This window comes from Bombina bombina, chromosome 4 (assembly GCF_027579735.1).
Source record: "Bombina bombina isolate aBomBom1 chromosome 4, aBomBom1.pri, whole genome shotgun sequence".
NCBI classification, from domain to species: domain Eukaryota; kingdom Metazoa; phylum Chordata; class Amphibia; order Anura; family Bombinatoridae; genus Bombina; species Bombina bombina.
Genome location: NC_069502.1, coordinates 829,675,981 through 829,701,778, shown reverse-complemented (window position 1 = coordinate 829,701,778; position 25,798 = coordinate 829,675,981). Strand labels below are relative to the sequence as shown.

At 40.3% G+C, this 25,798-nt stretch overlaps 1 protein-coding gene across 1 annotated transcript in view; it reads right to left on the bottom strand.

Moving 5' to 3' along the window:
- Positions 1–629: 629 nt before the first annotated feature.
- The window catches only part of LOC128657162 (gastrula zinc finger protein XlCGF26.1-like), a 139,604-nt gene continuing 114,435 nt past the window's right edge, over positions 630–25,798 (bottom strand). Inside the window, exon 5 of the mRNA XM_053711403.1 lies at positions 630–1,932. Within this exon, the coding sequence (XP_053567378.1) occupies positions 842–1,932 (1,091 nt within the window). The 3' untranslated portion in view covers positions 630–841. The remainder of the gene's footprint in view (positions 1,933–25,798) is intronic.

Sequence of the window (25,798 nt, the reverse complement as noted above, 5' to 3'; positions counted from 1 at the left end):
ACATCTGAAATAGCATCAGGGACTGGAAAAACCTCTGGAATAACTACATGAGGTTTAAAAACCGAATTTAAACATTTACTGGTTTTAATATCAAGAGGACTAGTCTCCTCCATATCTAATGCAATCAACACCTCTTTTAATAAAGAACGAATATATTTCATTTTACATAAATATGAAGATTTGTCAGTGTCAATATCTGAGGCAGAATCTTCTGAACCAGATAGTTCCTCATCAGAGATAGATAAATCAGAATGCTGTTGGTCATTTAAAAATTCATCGAATTTATGAGAAGTTTTAAAAGACCTTTTACGTTTATTAGAAGGTGGTATAACAGACAGGGCCTGCTGAATAGGACTCTTGCCAATTGGACTCTTGCCAATTACATGAAATAAATAAAAAATAAAGTTATTGTTTTAGTTAAATAAAACTATTTATATTATTATTAATGTAATCATTTATCACCATCCAATAAAGTACAAGTGAAAAGTTGATCAAATATGAAGTTAAACTGGAGATAGTTCACCTCCAAATAATTTCATTCATTTCAATTAGCTATTTATGCATATCTAATGATATATAATCAAATCAGCAACGGTCTGATATAACTGGAAAACATAATCTGAAAATGTATTCTAAAAATGAAAACCATGATTTAAATCAGTCTTACTGACTAGTGATTTAAATCATGAGTTAAATCAAATTCACCCTGGGGTCACCTCAAACACTTAAGCTGCAGAAGGGACCTCAAACAGCTCCAAAACTGCATGCCCCAGGAGGTCACATGCAGTCATCAATAGCACTTGGTATTGTGTGGGTGACAACTATGTATCACCCTCTGCACTTAGGTTAAACTTTGATTTCTTTTAATATGAGTTTTCTGATGCCTAATAAGAGTTTGTTTCAGAGTAAAATATTTTCCACAGTCAGAACATGAAAATCCTTTCTCCCCAGTATGAGTTTTCTGATGCGTAATAAGATTTGATTTCTGAGTAAAACATTTCCCACAGTCAAAACATGAAAATCCTTTGTCTCCTGAGTGAATTTTCTGATGCGTAATAAGATTTGATTTCCGAGTAAAACATTTCCCACAGTCAAAACATGAAAATCCTTTCTCTCCTGTATGTATTTTCTGATGCGCAATTAGATTTGATTTCAGAGTAAAAAATTTCTCACAGTCAGAACATGAAAAAAATTTCTGATGCGTAATAAGAGTTGATTTCTGAGATAAACATTTTCCACGGTGAGAACATGAAAATACGTTCTCTCCTGTATGAGTTTTCTGATGTGTAATAAGAGTTGATTTCTGAGTAAAACATTTCCCACAGTGAGAACATGAAAATGCTTTTTCTCCTGTATGAGTTTTCTGATGCGTAATAAGATTTGATTTCAGAGTAAAACATTTCCCACAATCAGAACATGAAAATGCTTTCTCCCCTGTATGAATTTTCTGATGCTGAATAAGAGTTGTTTTCTGAGTAAAACATTTCCCACAGTCAGAACATAAAAATGATTTCTCTCCTGTATGAGATTTCTGATGTGTAATAAGAGTTGATTTCTGAGTAAAACATTTTCCACAGTGAGAACATGAAAATGCTTTCTCTCCTGTATGAGTTTTCTGATGCGTAATAAGAGTTGATTTCAGAGTAAAACATTTCCCACAGTCAAAACATGAAAATCCTTTTTTTTCTGTATGAATTTTCTGATGAGCAACAAGAATGTTTTTACGGTTAAAACATTTCCCACATATAGGACAAGAAAATGGCTTTTCTCCTGTATGAATTCTTAGATGTTTAAGAAGATGTGATTTCTTAAGAAAACCTTTCCCACATTCAGAACATAAATTTCCCACGTGGCTTCTTTGATTTTGAAGAAGATGTAAAGAAGCATCTGCACTCTGATCATGACTAGGATTATTGCAGTTTGTGAATTCATCTGTCAATAAGAAACACAATGGGAGTAATGTTATTAATTATATCATTATTTTATCATGAGATCATATAAACTGTTCTGATTTAGCCAGTCCCCTATACTTGTAGCAGACACTGTGACCACTAGACCTTTTCCCAGCTTCCAAGGCTTAAGGGCAGTTTACTTGACATTAGGGACAATTTCTGAGATTTCACACTTAGTCAAAGACTAAACTAAATATAAATTAATGTTTTTCTACCTAATGTATCAAGTACTTTTAAAATTGTGTTCACAGAAACTTTTAGTAATACAATGATTTCAGCCCATAACCAAATCTTTATAACTACTAATTGTGTGCTTGTAGTAAAAAGAAGGATGACTCTTGAACAACAAAAACAAATAAAATGGACCCAGGTAGTGTAGTATATATTTGCAATATATAAAATCTTCATCATAGAGAAGAATTTCACTCGTGTCAACTACACCTTCTGGGATAATCAGCAGCTCCCAAGCCAACTGTATTACTCAGGCAATTCTGTTATACCATATAGATGATGAGGATTATTTAGCTGAAAAGGCTTAAAGACCCCAAATACAGCTAAACCAAAAGCATATCAACTTGTGACAAATCTGGAAAATAACATCAAACCACCACAGTCAGGCCTAGATTTAGAGTTCGGCGGTAGCCGTCAAAACCAGCGTTAGAGGCTCCTAACGCTGGTTTTGGCCGCCCGCTGGTATTTGGAGTCAGTGATTAAAGGGTCTAACGCTCACTTTGCAGCCGCGACTTTTCCATACCGCAGATCCCCCTACGCCATTTGCGTAGCCTATCTTTTCAATGGGATCTTTCTAACGCCGGTATTTAGAGTCGTTTCTGCAGTGAGCGTTAGAGCTCTAACGACAAGATTCCAGCCGCCTGAAAATAGCAGGAGTTAAGAGCTTTCTGGCTAACGCCGGTTCATAAAGCTCTTAACTACTGTACCCTAAAGTACACTAACACCCATAAACTACCTATGTACCCCTAAACCGAGGTCCCCCCACATCGCCGCCACTCGATTAAAAATTTTAACCCCTAATCTGCCGACCGCCACCTACGTTATACTTATGTACCCCTAATCTGCTGCCCCTAACACCGCCGACCCCTGTATTATATTTATTAACCCCTAACCTGCCCCCCACAACATCGCTGCCAGCTACTTAAAATAATTAACCCCTAATCTTCCGACCGCAAAGCGCCGCCACCTACGTTATCCCTATGTACCCCTAATCTGCTGCCCCTAACACCGCCGACCCCTATATTATATTTATTAACCCCTAATCTGCCCCCCACAACGTCGCCGACACCTGCCTACACTTATTAACCCCTAATCTGCCGAGCGGACCTGAGCGCTACAATAATAAAGTTATTAACCCCTAATCCGTCTCACTAACCCTATCATAAATAGTATTAACCCCTAATCTGCCCTCCCTAACATCGCCGACACCTACCTTCAATTATTAACCCCTAATCTTCCGATCGGAGCTCACCGCTATTCTAATAAATGTATTAACCCCTAAAGCTAAGTCTAACCCTAACACTAACACCCCCCTAACTTAAATATAATTTACATCTAACGAAATTAATTAACTCTTATTAAATAAATTAATCCTATTTAAAGCTAAATACTTACCTGTAAAATAAACCCTAATATAGCTACAATATAAATTATAATTATATTATAGCTATTTTAGGATTAATATTTATTTTACAGGCAACTTGGTATTTATTTTAACTAGGTACAATAGCTATTAAATAGTTAAGAACTATTTAATAGTTACCTAGTTAAAATAATTACAAATTTACCTGTAAAATAAATCCTAACCTAAGATATAATTAAACCTAACACTACCCTATCAATACAATAATTAAATAAACTACCTACAATTACCTACAATTAACCTAACACTACACTATCAATAAATTAAATAAACACAATTGCTACAAATAAATACAATTAAATAAACTAGCTAAAGTACAAAAAATAAAAAAGAACTAAGTTACAGAAAATAAAAAAATATTTACAAACATAAGAAAAATATTACAACAATTTTAAACTAATTACACCTACTCTAAGCCCCCTAATAAAATAACAAAGCCCCCCAAAATAAAAAATTCCCTACCCTATTCTAAATTAAAAAAGTTACAAGCTCTTTTACCTTACCAGCCCTGAACAGGGCCCTTTGCGGGGCATGCCCCAAGAAGTTCAGCTCTTTTGCCTGTAAAAAAAAACATACAATACCCCCCCCCCCCAACATTACAACCCACCACCCACATACCCCTAATCTAACCCAAACCCCCCTTAAATAAACCTAACACTAATCCCCTGAAGATCTTCCTACCTTGTCTTCACCATCCAGGTATCACCGATCGGTCCTGGCTCCGATATCTTCATCCAACCCAAGCGGGGGCTAGACATCCACTGAAGAAGTCCAGAAGAGGGTCCAAAGTCTTCCTCCTATCCGGCAAGAAGAGGACATCCGGACCGGCAAACATCTTCTCCAAGCGGCATCTTCGATCTTCTTCCATCCGGAGCGAAGCGGCAGGATCCTGAAGACCCCCAGCGCGGAACATCCATCCGGACCGACGACTGAACGACGAATGACGGTTCCTTTAAGGGACGTCATCCAAGATGGCGTCCCTCGAATTCCGATTGGCTGATAGGATTCTATCAGCCAATCGGAATTAAGGTATGAATTTTCTGATTGGCTGATGGAATCAGCCAATCAGAATCTAGTTCAATCCGATTGGCTGATCCAATCAGCCAATCAGATTGAGCTCGCATTCTATTGGCTGATCGGAACAGCCAATAGAATGCGAGCTCAATCTGATTGGCTGATTGGATCAGCCAATCGGATTGAACTTGATTCTGATTGGCTGATTGTCACATATTTCCTGCTCTGCAGCTTCTGGCATATTTCTTTGCCACTGATCTTCTGTTTGTTCCGTGTTACATGAAATCTTAGCATCATTTTCACCTGAAGAAAAAAATTAATAAATAAATAAATTACTCTTTACAATTTCTGTTGTCTCTTTTTTTAAAAAAAGTAAATTTATGCTTACCTGATAAATTGAATTCTTCTATGATACGAGTCCACAGATTCATCCTTTACTTGTGGGATATTATCCTCCTGCTAACAGGAAGTGGCAAAGAGCACCACAGCAGAGCTGTCTATATAGCTCCTCCCTTGACTCCACCCCCCAGTCAATCGACAGAAGGTATAGGAAGAAAAAGGAGAAACTAAAAAGGTGCAGAGGTGACTGAAGTTTTAAATCAAAAAATATAATCTGTCTTAAAATGACAGGGCGGGCCGTGGACTCGTCGTATCATAGAAGAAATCAATTTATCAGGGAAGCATAAATTTACTTTTCTTCTATAAGATACGACGAGTCCACGGATTCATCCTTTACTTGTGGGATACAATACCAAAGCTACAGGACACGGATGAACGGGAGGGACAAGACAGATGCCTAAACAGAAGGCACCACTGCTTGAAGAACTTTTCTACCAAAAATAGCCTCCGAAGAAGCAAAAGTATCAAATTTGGAAAAGGTATGAAGGGAAGACCAAGTCGCAGCCTTACAAATCTGTTCAACAGAAGCATCGTTTTTAAAAGCCGATGTGGAAGCCACCGCTCTAGTAGAGTGAGCTGTAATCCTTTCAGAAGGCTGCTGTCCAGCAGTCTAGTATGCCAAACGGATGATGCTTTTCAGACAAAAAGAAAGAGGTAGCCGTAGCTTTTTGACCTCTATGTTTTCCAGAATAGAGAACAAACAGAGAAGATGTTTGACGGAAATCTTTGGTCGCTTGCAAGTAAAACTTCAAAGCACGAACCACGTACAAGTTGTGTAACAGACGCTCCCTTCTTAGAAGAAGGGTTAGGACACAGAGCAGGAACAACAATTTCCTGATTAATATTCTTATTAGTAACAACCTTAGGAAGGAATCCAGGTTTGGTACGCAAAACCACCTTATCAGAATGGAAAACAAGATAAGGCGAGTCGCATTGCAATGCAGATAGTTCAGAAACTCTTCGAGCCGAAGAGATAGCAACTAAAAACAGAACTTTCCAAGATAGAAGCTTAATATCTATGGAATGCATAGGTTCAAACGGAACCCCTTGAAGAACTTTAAGAACTAAATTCAAACTCCATGGCGGAGCAACAGGTTTAAACACAGGCTTAATTCTAACCAAAGCCTGACAAAACGACTGAACATCTGGAACATCTGGCAGACGCTTGTGCAGTAAAATTGACAAAGCAGATATCTGTCCCTTTAGGGAACTAGCTGATAACCCCTTCTCCAATCCTTCTTGGAGAAAGGACAAAATCCTAGGAATCCTGATCTTACTCCATGAGTAGCCTTTGGATTCGCACCAATAAAGATATTTACGCCATATCTTATGGTAAATTTTCCTAGTGACAGGCTTTCGAGCCTGAATCAAGGTATCTATGACCGACTCCGAGAATCCCCGCTTAGATAAAATCAAGCGTTCAATCTCCAGACAGTCAGCCGCAGAGAAACTAGATTTGGATGCTGGAACGGACCTTGAATGAGAAGGTCCTGTCTCGGGGGTAGTTTCCACGGTGGCAAAGATGACATTTCCACCAGGTCTGCATACCAAGTCCTGCGTGGCCACGCAGGTGCTATCAAAATTACCGAAGCCCTCTCCTGTTTGATTCTGGCAATCAGACGAGGAAGGAGAGGAAAAGGAGGAAACACATAAGCCAGGTTGAACGACCAAGGTACTGCTAGAGCATCTAGCAGTACTGCTTGGGGATCCCTCGATCTGGACCCGTAACAAGGAAGTTTGGCATTCTGACGAGATACCATCAGATCCAATTCTGGTGTGCCCCATTGATGAATCAATTGTGCAAACACTTCCGGATGGAGCTCCCACTCCCCCGGATGAAAAGTCTGTTGACTTAGAAAATCCGCTTCCCAGTTCTCCACTCCTGGGATATAGATTGCTGATAGATGGCAAGAGTGAGTCTCTGCCCATCGAATTATTTTGGAAACCTCTATCATCACTAGAGAACTCTTTGTTCCCCCTTGATATATGCTACAGTCGTGATATTGTCCGACTGGAATCTTATGAATTTGGCCGAAGCCAGCTGAATATTGCTCTCAGTTCTAGAATATTTATTGGAAGGAGAGCCTCCTCCTGAGTCCACACACCCTGTGCCTTTAGGGAATTCCAGACTGCACCCCAGCCCAATAGGCTGGCGTCCGTCGTCACTATGACCCATGCTGGCCTGCGGAAACACATTCCCTGGGACAGATGATCCTGTGACAACCACCAAAGAAAAGAGTCTCTGGTCTCTTGATCCAGATTTATCTGAGGAGATAAATTTGCATAGTCCCCATTCCACTGTCTGAGCATGCATAGTTGCAGTGGTCTGAGATGCAAGCGAGCAAACGGAACTATGTAAATTGCCGCTACCATTAGTCCAATTACCTCCATACACTGAGCCAATGACGGCCGATGAATGGAATGAAGTGCTCGGCAGGTGGTTAAGATCTTTGATTTTCTGTCCTCCGTCAGAAAAATTTTCATGTCTACCGAGTCTATCAGAGTTCCCAGGAATGGAACTCTTGTGAGAGGGAACAGTGAACTCTTCAATATGTTCACCTTCCTCCCGTGAGATCTTAGAAAAGCCAACACGATGTCAGTGTGATATTTGGCTAGTTGGTAAGTTGACGAGAAAATAAAAACTAACATTTTATCACCTCTTTCACTTTACCCTTCCTATTACTTAGAGTAGGCAAAGAAAATGACTGGGGGGTGGAGTCAAGGGAGGAGCTATATAGACAGCTCTGCTGTGGTGCTCTTTGCCACTTCCTGTTAGCAGGAGGATAATATCCCACAAGTAAAGGATGAATCCGTGGACTCGTCGTATCTTATTGAAGAAATAGTTCAAAACAAAATGTAAAAAAATATTTAATTTTAGCTACATACACCTGAGCCTACACCACTAGCAGTCACATCAGTAAGAAACATTCTATGTAATGACATCAGCACAACAGTAAATACAACCGGTGTCATGCAGTAAAGTGAGTAAATTAGTATCAGTTATATTACTCGCTGCAAAAAAAAGCCCCAATTGTAACCAATCAGAATTATATTTACTTTAATTATCAAATTTGCTTCATTATCTTTTAATCCTTTGCTGAAGGATTAGCATTGCACTGCTGGCAGCTAGATGCACATTTGAAAACAGAAGTGAATTTAAAAGTGTCTTAAAACAGTATGCTCTATCCGAATCATGCAAGTTTAATTTTGTCTTTCCTATCCCTTTAACTGCTGAGCCATTTCATACCCTTGTGCTGAAGCGGTTTTCAGTCTTTTGCTATAATTGTATTTACATAACTTACATCACAATCAGTACAAATAACAGGTGAGTTTTCATCTAGGTGTTTTATTGGGTGGGAGTAGTAGAACTAAAAGTGAGACACATCACACACATACACTTAACTGTGCCCTGTCTCGCAGATACATGTCACACAGGTAGGTACCCTTATAGTAGACACTGAAGAATCAAAGTCAAATCAGCCAATAGAATATAAGGGTACCCCATATAAAAGGTGTACCTTGCATTCAATTTTCATTGTTCGGTGGGAGATCGCATGAAGAGGACCTCTGTGTCGCGCAGATGAAGAGGATCGCAGAGGACTTTGCAGCCGTGCCAGGATGAAGATACAAGATGGATAGCGGTATGGATGAAGATTAAAGAAGATAGCCCCGCGATGAATGATGATAGAGCCGCCGGGATGAAGAGGATTTGCTGGCCTCAGCAATGATGAGTACCAATTTTGGGGTTAGTGTTAGATTTTTTTGGGGGGGTGTTTTTTTTTAGATTAGGGCTTTTTTGTTTTTAATCGGGCTGAAAAAGAGCTGAATGCATTTTTAAGGGCAATGCCCATCCAAATGTCCTTTTTGGGGCAATGGGTATATTAGTTAGGGGGATTGTAATGTTATGGGGTAATTTGCTTATTTTTTTGACAAAAGAGCTGTTAACTTTAGGGCAATGCCCTACAAAAGGCTATTGGTAGTATATTTCTAAATTGAGGGTTTATTTTGAGGGGGGTTTAAACGGGGGTATTAGAATAGGAATAACTTTTTATTTTGTATAATTTCATAATTTGTGTTTTTTTTGTAATGTTAAGTTTTTTCTTTTCTGTAATGTTAGTTTTTTTTTTAGTCATTTAGGTTTTTTATTTTTTGCATTTTTTTAATGAACTTTTAAGGTAGTTAGTATATTTTTAATTTTAAGTGTATTTCAATTGGGGTTAAGTTAGGGGGCTTAGTTATTAGTTTAATACTTTGCGTTGTGGGGGTTTGGCGGTTTAGGTGTTAATATTATAATTAGGTTTTGCGATGTGGGGGGTTGGCGGTTAAGGTGTTAATAGTTTTATTAGGTACTTTGCGTTGTAGGGAGATGGCAGTTTAGGGGTTAATAGGTTTATTAGGTCGTTTTTGTTGTAGGTGGATATGGGGTAATTAGGTTTATTAGGTACTTTGCGTTATGAGGGGATTGCGGTTTAGGGGCTATGTTTATTTAGTATTTGCGATGTGGGAGAATGGCGGTTTAGGGGTTAATATGTTTATTTAGTAGTTGAGATGTGGGGGGATGATGGTTTAGAATTAATAACTTATTAGTGATTACGATATGGTGGGGTGGCAGTTTAGAGGTTTTGATGTGTCGGTTTTTAAATAAATTTCTGTTTTTGATTTTTACGTTTATTTTATAGTTACGCGTGTCATATACTGACGTAAGTTACTGGTGACGCCAGAAATGTGTAGTTGCGCACATTTCTGAACCTTACCAGTGTTTTTGACTTACGCCAGTATATCATCTGGCGGTGCATGTTATGTTATTCACCCGATGTGCAAGGTGAATTTATGGGTGACGTGGGTTTCAGCAGTTTCGCTGAAAAATACTCCACATATGTAATCTCGCCCGGTATGTTTATGAACCAAATAGATTTTATCACTGCAACCTATCTGTACGGAGGCTCATCATTTTTATAGGGTGAAATAATATCATAATATCCCGTACAATTTCTCTTTGTGTTCCTGTGTCTAGATTTTTATCACTGTGACCTGTTAGTTCTAACAGAGAATAAAAACATAAATTATGCTTACCTGATAATTTCATTTCCATTGAGGGGAGGAGAGTCCATGGCTTCATTCATTACTGTTGGGAATTAAGAACCTGACCACCAGGAGGAGGCAAAGACACCCCAGCCAAAGGCTAAAATACCTCCCCCAGTCATTCTGCCGAGGGAACCAGAAACAGTAGGAGAAATATCAGGGTATAAAAGGTGCCAGAAGATGTTTAAATTTAGGTCTGCCACACGGAGATATGGACGGGAGCCATGGACTCTCCTCCCCTCAATGGAAATGAAATTATCAGGTAAGCATAATTTATGTTTTCCATCTAAAGGGGAGGAGAGTCCACGGCTTCATTCATTACTGTTGGGAACATATACCCAAGCTCTAGAGGACACTGAATGAAACCGGGAGGGAAAAAGGCACCATAGCCTGCAAAACCTTTCTCCCAAAAACAGCTTCCGCAGAAGCAAAAACGTCAAATTTGTAAAACTTTGTAAAAGTGTGTAACGCAGACCAGGTAGCTGCCTTACGAATTTGCTCCACAGAGGCCTCATTCTTAAAGGCCCAAGACGAAGACACAGCTCTAGTTGAATGAGCTGTGATCCTCTGAGGAGGCTTATGTCCTGCTGTCTCATAAGCCAAGCGAATAAAACTCCTCAACCAAAAGGACAAAAAAGTAGCAGAGGCCCTTTGCCCCTTGCACTTCCCAGAATACACCACAAAGAGAGATGTAGACTGTCTGAAATCCTTTGTAGCCTGAAGATAGAACTTCAAGGCACGAACCACATCCAAGTTATAAAGTAACCTCTCCTTAGAAGAAGAAGGGTTAGGACACAAGGAAGGAACAACTATTTCCTGATTGATGCTACGGTTAAACACTACCTTGGGGGGAAACCCCAACCCAGTGCGAAGAACAGCCTTATCCGCATGAAACACCAGATAAGGAGGTTCACTTTGCAAGGCAGCTAGCTCAGATACAATAGCCAACAGGAAGAGAACCTTCCAGGACAAAATCTTAATGTCAATGGAATGCATAGGTTCAAACGGAACCCTCTGCAAGACCTTAAGGACTAAGTTTAAGCTCCAAGGTGGAGCTGACTGTATAAAGACAGGTCTGATTCTATACAGAGCCTAAACAAAAGATTGGATGTCAGGGAGCTCAGCGAGTCTCCTATGCAGTAAAACTGATAATGCCGAAATCTGTCCCTTTAAGGAACTAGCGGCAAGACCTTTCTCCAACCCCTCTTGGAGAAAAGCCAGAATCGTGGATACCTTCACCTTGTGCCAAGGATATCCGAGCTTATCACATCAGGACAAGTAAGTCCTCCACACCTTATGATAGATTCGACGAGTGACTGGCTTCCTTGCCTGAATTAAAGTATCAATCACACTTTCAGAAAAGCTTCTCTTGGCTAAAACTAGGCGTTCAATCTAAATTTCGATGTTGAAAGGGGCCCTGTGACAGCAGATCCCTGCGACAGGGTAACCTACACGGCAGAGAGGATGACATCCCCACCAGATCCACAAACCACGTCCTCTGCGGCCACGAAGGAGCAATCAGAATGGCCGAGGACCGCTCCTGTTTGATGCGTGCCACTATACGAGGTAGAAGTGGTAGCGGTGGAAAAAAGCTAGGCTAAAACACCAAGGAACCACTAAGGCATCTGTCAGTTCTGCCTGGGGATCCCTGGATCTCGACCATTATCGAGGCAGCTTGCAATTGAGTCTGGACGCCATAAGATCTATCATCGACGTTCCCCATCTGAGACAAATCTCCGCAAACACCTTGGGGTGAAGAGACCATTCCCCCGGATGGAAGGATTGTCTTCTGAGAAAATCCGCTTCCCAGTTGTCCACACCTGGAATGTGAATCGCTGAGAGCGAGCAGCCGTGGGACTCCGCCCACTCCAGAATTCGAGACACCTCCCTCATCACGAGGAAGCTCCTCGTACCCCCCTGGTGGATGATGTAAGCCACCGAGGTAATGTTGTCGGTCTGGAATCTGACAAAACTGACAGACTCCATTAAAGGCCATGCCTTCAGAGCATTGTAAATTGCTCGCAGTTCTAGGATGTTGATCGGAAGGAGAGACTCCTCCCTGGACCACGTTCCCTGTGCCATTCTGGCACCCCAAACAGCTCCCCATCCTGTCAGACTGGCGTCCGTGGTCACAATCTTCCAGGACGGTCTCAAGAAGGATGTTCACTAAGAGAGGGAGTTCCGAGTCCCAGCATCCATGGATATCAGCTGTGATAGATCTGAATGATCGCTGTTCCACTGTCTCAACATGCATAATTGAAGAGGTCAGAGATGGAACCTGGCGAATGGGATGATCACCTATGCTCGACACCGTGAGACCTATCACCTCCATACATTGAGCCACCGACGGGCTTGTGAAGGACAAGACAGGTGGACGGAAACTTGCTGCGCCGCCAATCGGTGAGAAATATCCTCATGGACATAGAGTATATTATCGTACCGAGGAACTCTACCCTGTTGCTGGGAACCAGGAAACTCTTTCCTGAGTTGATCTTCCAACCGTGAGATTGGAGCAGAAGAGCCCTCAAATGATCCTCTGCAAGGCTGAGCGACGGCGCCTGAACTAGAATGTTGTCCAGGTAAGGCGCCACCGCAATGCCCCTGGATCTGGCCAGTGCCAGCAGCGCCCCCAGAACCTTCGTGAAGACTCTCTGGGCCGTCGCAGGACCAAAAGGAAGGGCCACAAACTGGAAGTGTTGGTCCATAAACGCAAATCTTAGGAGCCTGAAGTGGTCCCTGTGAATTGGCACATGAAGGTAAGCGTCCTTCAAATCTAAAGTTGTCATGAACTGTCCCGCTTGAACTAGGGGCAGAATAGATCTGATCATTTCAATTTTGAATGATGGAACACTAAGAAACTTGTTTAAACACTATAGGTCTAGAATCGGGCAGAACGTGCCCTCCTTCTTTGGAACCACAAAATAGTATACCCTAGACCCCTAATAGTACCCTAGACCCCTTTCTGCTAGGGGTACTGGAACGATAAACCCGAGAGAGGCGAGATCTCTCACACACTCTAGAAAGGCCTCTCTCTTCTCTGTCTTGAAGACAGGTTTGACAGGAGGAATCTGTCCTCGGTGGATGGTATCTGAACCCTATCCTGTAACCCTGGGAGACAACTTCTAGAATAAATAAAGAGAGAAGCGCTCAACCTGGGAACAAACAATAGCATAATAGCTTGTTATATGGCTAGTTACCGCCCAAGAAGCAGCCTCTTTTTGCTCAACATGTGCCTTTCACAGAGAAGAACTTTCCTGAAGCATATCAGTCTGATCCTGACTTCACAGTACAGTCCAGCCCCGAAATACCAGGCAATCCCTCTCTGAACGAGAGAAAACAAAATTTATGCTTACCTGATAAATTTCTATCTTTTGCGATGTACCGAGTCCACGGTTTCATCCTTACTTGTGGGATATTGTCCTTCCTAACAGGAAGTAGCAAAGAGAGCACCACAGCAGAGCTGCCTACATAGCTCCCCCCCTTAACTCCACCCCCCAGTCATTCGACTGAAGGCCAAGGAAGAAAAGGAGAAACTATAAGGTGCAGAGGTGACTGAAGTTTTCAATAAAAAATACTATCTGTCTTGATAGACAGGGCGGGCCGTGGACTTGGTACATCGCAAAAGAAAGAAATTTATCAGGTAAGCATAAATTTTGTTTTCTTTTGCAAGATGTACCGAGTCCACGGTTTCATCCTTACTTGTGGGATACCAATACCAAAGCTTTAGGACACGGATGAAGGGAGGGACAAGACAGGAACCTAAATGGAAGGCACCACTGCTTGCAAAACCTGTCTCCCAAAAAATAGCCTCCGAAGAAGCAAAAGTATCAAATTTGTAAAATTTGGAAAAGGTATGAAGCGAAGACCAAGTCGCAGCCTTACAAATCTGTTCAACAGAAGCATCATTTTTAAAAGCCCATGTGGAAGCCACTGCTCTAGTGGAGTGAGCTGTAATTCTGTCAGGAGGCTGCTGTCCAGCAGTCTCATAGGCCAAACGGATGATGTTTTTCAGCCAAAAGGAAAGAGAGGTAGCCGTAGCCTTTTGACCTCTGCGCTTTCCAGCATAGACAACAAACAAAGAAGATGATTGGCGAAAATCTTTGGTTGCCTGCAAATAAAACTTCAAAGCACGAACCACGTCCAAGTTGTGCAACAGACGTTTCTTCTTAGAAGAAGGATTAGGACACAGAGAAGGAACAACAATTTCCTGATTGATATTCCAGTTAGAAACAACCTTAGGGAGGAACCCAGGTTTAGTACGCAAAACCACCTTATCAGCATGGAAAACAAGATAAGGCGAGTCGCATTGTAATGTAGATAGTTCAGAAACCCTTCGAGCTGAAGAGATAGCAACTAGAAACAGAACTTTCCAAGATAGAAGCTTAATATCTATGGAATGCATGGGTTCAAACGGAACCCCCTGAAGAACATTAAAAACTAAATTTAGACTCCATGGCGGAGCAACAGGTTTAAACACAGGCTTGATTCTAACTAAAGCCTGACAAAAAGCCAGAACGTCTGGGACATCAGCCAGACGGTTGTGCAGTAAGATAGACAAAGCAGTTTAACACCTCTTCTCTTTGGGCAAAACCAAATAATGACATTTTGGGAAGACTCCCTAAGTGTGATGCAGGAATCCAGACGTGGACCCGTTGCTCAGTGTGCCTAGAGGGATATGGCTGCACCTTCCAGCTTAGAGCCAGCAAAGAGAATGACTGGGGGTTGGAGTTAAGGGGGGAGCTATGTAGGCAGCTCTGCTGTGGTGCTCTCTTTGCTACTTCCCGTTAGGAAGGACAATATCCCACAAGTAAGGATGAAACTGTGGACTCGGTACATCTTGCAAAAGAAAGGGCAAAACCAAATAATGACATTTTGGGAAGTCTCCCTAAGTGTGATGCGGGAATCCAGAAGTGGACCCGTTGCTCAGTGTGCCTAGAGGGATATGGCTGCACCTCACTGATGAGGCCCACAATAGGCCGAAACGTACGTCTGGGGTTTTGCTGTTTCTCTCGTTCAGAGAGGGATTGCCTGGTATTTCGGGGCTGGACTGTACTGTGAAGTCAGGATCAGACTGATATGCTTCAGGATAGTTCTTCTCTGTGAAAGGCACATTTTGAGCAAAAAGAGGCTGCTTCTAGGGTGGTAACTAGCCATAGAACAAGCTATTATGCTATTGTTCGTTTTCAGGTTGAGCGCTTCTCTCTTTTTAATTATGCAAATTATGACATTTTGGGAAGTCTCCCTAAGTGTGATGCGGGAATCCAGACGTGGACCCGTTGCTCAGTGTGAGAGGAAAAGAAATGGCACTAGCACTACACTACTGTAAATGCAGGGTTGCTCAATTAAGTTGGATTAATATCTGTATTGTATACGTAGATATTTGTTTATACGTATATATATATATATCTACACACACATTCATATCTGTATGTATATCAGTCTGTGCGTGTAGCTTTGAATGAGCTGGGGTGCTTGTGCACAGACACAACTTTCGAATTAAGTCAGGAGCCCAATAAAGGGATCAAGACTGGAAAAAGTGCACTTAGGCAGCACTCCCGTCCCTGATTGAAATAATTGCTAATGAACTCACATTTGGGACCAAAAAGTTTCTATTCAAAAAGATTAACTTAAAACATAACTTTTATTAAACAATAATTATAACATTAAAAAATGGTACGTGTGTGTGTGTGCTTTAAAAACACATAGGAACTAGGTTGTAAAGGTTGGCTAATGTTCAGTTGGACACTCTAGTTATACAGACATATAGGGCACCTCAGAGGGGTCCCACTTTTGTTATCAAAGGTCGTTTGTGTTTGTATCTTATGCTTGGGGTGAATTGGGATGTTTCCCAGTGGGTTCTTGTTCTAGGTGCTATGTATGGCACTTTCTGAGTTAACAATATTACTGGTCAAATATCTAATTCAGATTTTATAAATATAACGTCTAATACAATCTATACTCAGGTCTGGTTGGGTATACTAAACTTCAAGCTGTCTAGAGGTATGATAAGTTTTATTTCTTCTATCAATACCCTGATATCTCACATAATATCTTTACTCTTTATATTAACAAAGTAAAGATATGAATATCATGAATTATTCATGTCGGTACCACTATATTTAGTAACAGCTTTTGTTATAGTGAGTATATTCCTTGCTTCAAAATAATAGTACATAGAGTTTAGATCACACCTTGTTTCATTTACAAGACTTGTCAGTCTAAAGATAGAGAATTTTCTTAACTAAACTGGAATTTGCTTTGTGCAATATATTATCCTCTTTCTTTTTGTATATTGTGCATAAATTGCCAGTTCAGATAGCTAATGGCATACGAAGTCTGTAAGGATCTACTATTTAGTCCTCACCTAGAGGTGCTTGGTGTAAGCTTTCAGATTTAAAGTCTTGTATTGGGCTTATTATAAGAGTAAGAAATAATTTTGTTTTATTACCTTATACCAGTAATTTAAAAACTGTGTCTTATTTTAGCCCTTTGTCGGCTTAACCAAATATGTATTAGACGCACATTACTGTTAAAGTTAAGTAGTGGAATAACTTATTTATTTTTATTGTAACCAGTATATCCTTTATACCTATTACACCTCTAGCATGTGGTGCAAATATCTAAGGCCTAGATTTAGAGTTCGGCGGTAGCCGTCAAAACCAGCGTTAGAGGCTCCTAACGCTGGTTTTGGGCGCCCGCTGGTATTTGGAGTCAGTCAGGAAAGGGTCTAACGCTCACTTTTCAGCCGCGACTTTTCCATACCGCAGATCCCCCTACGCCATTTGCGTAGCCTATCTTTTCAATGGGATCTTTCTAACGCTGGTATTTAGAGTCGTTTCTGCAGTGAGCGTTAGAGCTCTAACGACAAGATTCCAGCCGCCTGAAAATAGCAGGAGTTAAGAGCTTTCTGGCTAACGCCGGTTTCTAAAGCTCTTAACTACTGTACCCTAAAGTACACTAACACCCATAAACTACCTATGTACCCCTAAACCGAGGTCCCCCCACATCGCCGCCACTCGATTAAAATTTTTAACCCCTAATCTGCCGACCGCCACCTACGTTATACTTATGTACCCCTAATCTGCTGCCCCTAACACCGCCGACCCCTGTATTATATCTATTAACCCCTAACTTGCCCCCCACAACGTCGCCGCAAGCTACTTAAAATAATTAACCCCTAATCTTCCGACCGCAAATCGCCGCCACCTACGTTATCCCTATGTACCCCTAATCTGCTACCCCTAACATCGCCGACCCCTATGTTATATTTATTAACCCCTAATCTGCCCCCCACAACGTCGCCGACACCTACCTACACTTATTAACCCCTAATCTGCCGAGCGGACCTGAGCGCTACTATAATAAAGTTATTAACCCCTAATCCGCCTCACTAACCCTATCATAAATAGTATTAACCCCTAATCTGCCCTCCCTAACATCGCCGACACCTAACTTCAATTATTAACCCCTAATCTTCCGACCGGAGCTCACCGCTATTCTAATAAATGTATTAACCCCTAAAGCTAAGTCTAACCCTAACACTAACACCCCCCTAAGTTAAATATAATTTTTATCTAACGAAATAAATTAACTCTTATTAAATAAATAATTCCTATTTAAAGCTAAATACTTACCTGTAAAATACATCCTAATATAGCTACAATATAAATTATAATTATATTATAGCTATTTTAGGATTAATATTTATTTTACAGGCAACTTTGTAATTATTTTAACCAGGTACAATAGCTATTAAATAGTTAAGAACTATTTAATAGTTACCTAGTTAAAATAATTACAAATTTACCTGTAAAATAAATCCTAACCTAAGATATAATTAAACCTAACACTACCCTATCAATAAAATAATTAAATAAACTACCTACAATTACCTACAATTAACCTAACACTACACTATCAATAAATTAATTAAACACAATTGCTACAAATAAATAAAATTAAATAAACTATCTAAAGTACAAAAAATAAAAAAGAACTAAGTTACAGAAAATAATAAAATATTTACAAACATAAGAAAAATATTACAACAATTTTAAACTAATTACACCTACTCTAAGCCCCCTAATAAAATAACAAAGCCCCCCAAAATAAAAAATTCCCTACCCTATTCTAAAATACAAATATTACAAGCTCTTTTACCTTACCAGCCCTGAACAGGGCCCTTTGCGGGGCATGCCCCAAGAATTTCAGCTCTTTTGCCTGTAAAAAAAAACATACTATACCCCCCCCCAACATTACAACCCACCACCCACATACCCCTAATCTAACCCAAACCCCCCTTAAATAAACCTAACACTACCCCCCTGATGATCTTCCTACCTTGTCTTCACCATGCCAGGTTCACCGATCCGTCCTGGCTCCAAGATCTTCATCCACCCCAAGCGGGGGCTAGACATCCACTGAAGAAGTCCAGAAGAGGGTCCAAAGTCTTCCTCCTATCCGGCAAGAAGAGGACATCCGGACCGGCAAACATCTTCTCCAAGCGGCATCTTCTATCTTCTTCCATCCGATGACGACCGGCTCCATCTTGAAGACGTCCAGCGCGGATCCATCCTCTTCTTCCGACGACTAGACGACGAATGACGGTTCCTTTAAGGGACGTCATCCAAGATGGCGTCCCTCGAATTCCGATTGGCTGATAGGATTCTATCAGCCAATCGGAATTAAGGTAGGAATTTTCTGATTGGCTGATGGAATCAGCCAATCAGAATATAGTTCAATCCGATTGGCTGATCCAATCAGCCAATCAGATTGAGCTCGCATTCTATTGGCTGATCGGAACAGCCAATAGAATGCGAGCTCAATCTGATTGGCTGATTGGATCAGCCAATCGGATTGAACTTGATTCTGATTGGCTGATTCCATCAGCCAATCAGAAAATTCCTACCTTAATTCCGATTGGCTGATAGAATCCTATCAGCCAATCGGAATTCGAGGGACGCCATCTTGGATGACGTCCCTTAAAGGAACCGTCATTCGTCGTCTAGTCGTCGGAAGAAGAGGATGGATCCGCGCTGGACGTCTTCAAGATGGAGCCGGTCGTCATCGGATGGAAGAAGATAGAAGATGCCGCTTGGAGAAGATGTTTGCCGGTCCGGATGTCCTCTTCTTGCCGGATAGGAGGAAGACTTTGGACCCTCTTCTGGACTTCTTCAGTGGATGTCTAGCCCCCGCTTGGGGTGGATGAAGATCTTGGAGCCAGGACGGATCGGTGAACCTGGCATGGTGAAGACAAGGTAGGAAGATCATCAGGGGGGTAGTGTTAGGTTTATTTAAGGGGGGTTTGGGTTAGATTAGGGGTATGTGGGTGGTGGGTTGTAATGTTGGGGGGGGGGTATAGTATGTTTTTTTTTACAGGCAAAAGAGCTGAAATTCTTGGGGCATGCCCCGCAAAGGGCCCTGTTCAGGGCTGGTAAGGTAAAAGAGCTTGTAATATTTGTATTTTAGAATAGGGTAGGGAATTTTTTATTTTGGGGGGCTTTGTTATTTTATTAGGGGGCTTAGAGTAGGTGTAATTAGTTTAAAATTGTTGTAATATTTTTCTTATGTTTGTAAATATTTTATTATTTTCTGTAACTTAGTTCTTTTTTATTTTTTGTACTTTAGATAGTTTATTTAATTTTATTTATTTGTAGCAATTGTGTTTAATTAATTTATTGATAGTGTAGTGTTAGGTTAATTGTAGGTAATTGTAGGTAGTTTATTTAATTATTTTATTGATAGGGTAGTGTTAGGTTTAATTATATCTTAGGTTAGGATTTATTTTACAGGTAAATTTGTAATTATTTTAACTAGGTAACTATTAAATAGTTCTTAACTATTTAATAGCTATTGTACCTGGTTAAAATAATTACAAAGTTGCCTGTAAAATAAATATTAATCCTAAAATAGCTATAATATAATTATAATTTATATTGTAGCTATATTAGGATGTATTTTACAGGTAAGTATTTAGCTTTAAATAGGAATTATTTATTTAATAAGAGTTAATTTATTTCGTTAGATAAAAATTATATTTAACTTAGGGGGGTGTTAGTGTTAGGGTTAGACTTAGCTTTAGGGGTTAATACATTTATTAGAATAGCGGTGAGCTCCGGTCGGAAGATTAGGGGTTAATAATTGAAGTTAGGTGTCGGCGATGTTAGGGAGGGCAGATTAGGGGTTAATACTATTTATGATAGGGTTAGTGAGGCGGATTAGGGGTTAATAATTTTATTATAGTAGCGCTCAGGTCCGCTCGGCAGATTAGGGGTTAATAAGTGTAGGTAGGTGTCGGCGACGTTGTGGGGGGCAGATTAGGGGTTAATAAATATAACATAGGGGTCGGCGATGTTAGGGGTAGCAGATTAGGGGTACATAGGGATAACGTAGGTGGCGGCGATTTGCGGTCGGAAGATTAGGGGTTAATTATTTTAAGTAGCTTGCGGCGACGTTGTGGGGGGCAAGTTAGGGGTTAATAGATATAATACAGGGGTCGGCGGTGTTAGGGGCAGCAGATTAGGGGTACATAGGGATAACGTAGGTGGCGGCGGTTTACGGAGCGGCAGATTAGGGGTTAAAAGTGTAATGCAGGGGTCAGCGATAGCGGGGGGCGGCAGATTAGGGGTTAATAAGTGTAAGGTTAGGGGTGTTTAGACTCGGGGTACATGTTAGGGTGTTAGGTGCAGACGTAGGAAGTGTTTCCCCATAGGAAACAATGGGGCTGCGTTAGGAGCTGAACGCTGCTTTTTTGCAGGTGTTAGGTTTTTTTTCAGCTCAAACAGTCCCATTGTTTCCTATGGGAGAATCGTGCACGAGCACGTTTTTGATGCCGGCCGCGTCCGTAAGCAACTCTGGTATCGAGAGTTGCATTTGCGGTAAAAATGCTCTACGCTCCTTTTTTGGAGCCTAACGCAGCATTTGTTTGAACTCTCGATACCAGAGTTAAATTTATGGTGCGGCCAGAAAAAAACCCGCGGAGCGTTAACAGCCCTTTTACCGCCGAACTCTAAATCTAGGCCCCTGTGCCTTAGATCGCCGGGGTCAGTGTGTTATTACTCAAATGCGGTGCACTTTGTAAAATTTGCAGTCACCATTAACTCGATACTCTGTGGTATCTGCACTGCTTGAAATGCTAGTATTTTAATAGCGTAGTATGCGTCGTATAGCAATTCACAAACTGTGTCTATTAGATTTGGAGATGCCTTATTCTGGCATCTATTACTTGTAAATTGGAATTCTACAATTTGGAGAACCGCTATTAGCAGTTAACTAACCCCAGGCTTCTACCCCAAAGCGTATCACCAATTACTAATATATTTCTAACCGTCCAGGTCAATCAGCTATTGGGTGTTAGTTTATCTAAAAGAGTCTAGAGAGATGCCTTATTTAGGTATTTATTACTTATCGATTAGGCTTCTACAGTTTGGAGACCGCTGTTTAGGAGTTGCTTAACTGCAGACTATTTACCCCAGAGCGTGTCACCGATTATTAATGTACTTCTGACCGTCACGGTCAATAAGCTATAGGTCCTATATCGACCACTACAAGTATATATGTTACATATAAGTTTTTTAGATTGCCAACACTTTATATTAAGTAATATTAAGCTAGTTCCTATGCCATTTAAAAACGGGTGATTGGGGTGTGTATTGGACTATACCCCAGAGCGTGTCACCGATTATTAATGTACTTCTGACCGTCACGGTCAATAAGCTATAGGTCCTATATCGACCACTACAAGTATATATGTTACATATAAGTTTTTTAGATTGCCAACACTTTATATTAAGTAATATTAAGCTAGTTCCTATGCCATTTAAAAACGGGTGATTGGGGTGTGTATTGGACTATAGTCCAATACACACCCCAATCACCCGTTTTTAAATGGCATAGGAACTAGCTTAATATTACTTAATATAAAGTGTTGGCAATCTAAAAAACTTATATGTAACATATATACTTGTAGTGGTCGATATAGGACCTATAGCTTATTGACCGTGACGGTCAGAAGTACATTAATAATCGGTGACACGCTCTGGGGTAAATAGTCTGCAGTTAAGCAACTCCTAAACAGCGGTCTCCAAACTGTAGAAGCCTAATCGATAAGTAATAAATACCTAAATAAGGCATCTCTCTAGACTCTTTTAGATAAACTAACACCCAATAGCTGATTGACCTGGACGGTTAGAAATATACTAGTAATTGGTGATACGCTTTGGGGTAGAAGCCTGGGGTTAGTTAACTGCTAATAGCGGTTCTCCAAATTGTAGAATTCCAATTTACAAGTAATAGATGCCAGAATAAGGCATCTCCAAATCTAATAGACACAGTTTGTGAATTGCTATACGACGCATACTACGCTATTAAAATACTAGCATTTCAAGCAGTGCAGATACCACAGAGTATCGAGTTAATGGTGACTGCAAATTTTACAAAGTGCACCGCATTTGAGTAATAACACACTGACCCCGGCGATCTAAGGCACTTAGATATTTGCACCACATGCTAGAGGTGTAATAGGTATAAAGGATATACTGGTTACAATAAAAATAAATAAGTTATTCCACTACTTAACTTTAACAGTAATGTGCGTCTAATACATATTTGGTTAAGCCGACAAAGGGCTAAAATAAGACACAGTTTTTAAATTACTGGTATAAGGTAATAAAACAAAATTATTTCTTACTCTTATAATAAGCCCAATACAAGACTTTAAATCTGAAAGCTTACACCAAGCACCTCTAGGTGAGGACTAAATAGTAGATCCTTACAGACTTCGTATGCCATTAGCTATCTGAACTGGCAATTTATGCACAATATACAAAAAGAAAGAGGATAATATATTGCACAAAGCAAATTCCAGTTTAGTTAAGAAAATTCTCTATCTTTAGACTGACAAGTCTTGTAAATGAAACAAGGTGTGATCTAAACTCTATGTACTATTATTTTGAAGCAAGGAATATACTCACTATAACAAAAGCTGTTACTAAATATAGTGGTACCGACATGAATAATTCATGATATTCATATCTTTACTTTGTTAATATAAAGAGTAAAGATATTATGTGAGATATCAGGGTATTGATAGAAGAAATAAAACTTATCATACCTCTAGACAGCTTGAAGTTTAGTATACCCAACCAGACCTGAGTATAGATTGTATTAGACGTTATATTTATAAAATCTGAATTAGATATTTGACCAGTAATATTGTTAACTCAGAAAGTGCCATACATAGCACCTAGAACAAGAACCCACTGGGAAACATCCCAATTCACCCCAAGCATAAGATACAAACACAAACGACCTTTGATAACAAAAGTGGGACCCCTCTGAGGTGCCCTATATGTCTGTATAACTAGAGTGTCCAACTGAACATTAGCCAACCTTTACAACCTAGTTCCTATGTGTTTTTAAAGCACACACACACACGTACCATTTTTTAATTTTATAATTATTGTTTAATAAAAGTTATGTTTTAAGTTAATCTTTTTGAATAGAAACTTTTTGGTCCCAAATGTGAGTTCATTAGCAATTATTTCAATCAGGGACGGGAGTGCTGCCTAAGTGCACTTTTTCCAGTCTTGATCCCTTTATTGGGCTCCTGACTTAATTCGACCGTTGCTCAGTGTGCCTAGAGGGATATGGCTGCACCTCACTGACGAGGCCCACAATAGGCCAAAACGTATGTCTGGGGTTTTGCTGTTTCTCTCGTTCAGAGAGGGATTGCCTGGTATTTCGGGGCTGGACTGTACTGTGAAGTCAGGATCAGACTGATATGCTTCAGGATAGTTCTTCTCTGTGAAAGGCACATTTTGAACAAAAAGAGGCTGCTTCTTGGGTGGTAACTAGCCATAGAACAAGCTATTATGCTATTGTTCGTTTCCAGGTTGAGCGCTTCACTCTTTTTAATTAGACAACTTCTAGAACCCAAGGGTCCTGAACGTCCTGCAACCAAACGTCCTGTGACAAAAGGCAAAGAATGACTGGTGGATGAGGGAAGTGGGGGAGGAATTTAAGCCTTTGGCTGGGGTGTCTTTGCCTCCTCCTGGTGGCAAGGTTCTTAATTCCCAACAGTAATGAATGAAACCGTGGACTCTCCTCCCCTTTAGATGGAAATTTGTTTCTTTTTGCTAATCATGAAACAATTACCAATGTATTTTATTTGATTTTTTTTTTTTAAGATGATCTGTTGCTGGATAAATCTAAATTTTTCTATCAGCCAATGCGCATTACAACCTAAGAATGTGACATACATTTCCTGCTAGTCTGTTGGTTAAAGTGATGGTAAAGTATCCCCTTTATAAAATCAGATGCGGAATGTTAGTGATATTTTAAATGCAGTTTAATACATCATTTGTAATGAAGATGCACTATAAATTACTTTTTAATACAGATGTGAAGTTCAAATACCTTGTGCTCCGCCACCCAGTTCAAAATACAATTTTTCGGTGAGCTAACAGTTTGAATTGTTCTCCAATCCGCGCTCTAGCTACAACAGAAGTGATGGGAAGAGCGCTGATTGGACAACAATTCAAACCATTAACTCACAGAAAAAATGACTATTTAAATGGGCAGCGGAGTATTTGAATTACATATCTATATTAAAAAAAGTTAGATCACATCTTCAATGATGACTTGAACTTCATCTAAAATATCACTAACATTCCAGATCTGTTTTTATAAAGGGAGAGTTTATCATCACTTTAAAAAAATGTGTGCATATAAAAATATTCATATATAATTGCATTAATATCCCTGACAAACTTTTTACTTCTCACACCTGTTACAGAGTAAACTGCTTGTGCAATATGGATATATATATTTATATATATACACACACATACATATATATATATATTCTGTGACAGAAAGCAAGGCCTGGTTATAAATGGAAGATATGTAAGACCAAGCATTGTGCATGGTATTTCTCCTTTCAGTTAAAACCCCAGGGTGAGAGTGTGTGTATTTGATTATGCAGTTGGTAAACTGTGTTCTGGGTCCCTGGGGTTTGGGATAATTGGAGAGAGGGTGGGCCATTATCCCAGACAGCTGTGAAGCTGTCCAGTTCAGGTTGTGTTGATTACGCAGCTAATCACAGGTGTGGTTAATTAGAAGCTGTGAGACTTTAAATAGGAGCCCTGACAGGCCTAGGAGAGAGTTACCCAGCTAGAGAAGCTGGTGTATGTGTTAAAAGACTTTTGTTCCTGTGAACTGTAAAGGATATTATTTTGACAAAGCACTTGTGAAATGCTGTGAAGTGCTGGGAAATACTTGAAAGTACTGCTGTTTACAAAAAGTGCTTAACATTGCTACAGAGGAAGGATTACCCTATTTTGAAACTGAACTGCCTGTTTGCTGTTGCTGTGAAAAAACAGAATTTATGCTTACCTGATAAATTTCTTTCTCTTACGGTGTATCCAGTCCACGGATTGATCCTTACTTGTGGGATATTCTCAATCCCTACAGGAAGTGTCAAAGAGAGCACACAGCAGAGCTGTCCATATAGCTCCCCTCAGGCTCCGCCCCCCCCCCCCAGTCATTCAACCGACGGTTAGGAGAAAAAGGAGAAACATAGTGTGCAGTGGTGACTGTAGTTTTACAAAAAATAAATTTGAACCTGACTTAATTGCCAGGGCGGGCCGTGGACTGGATACACCGTAAGAGAAAGAAATTCATCAGGTAAGCATAAATT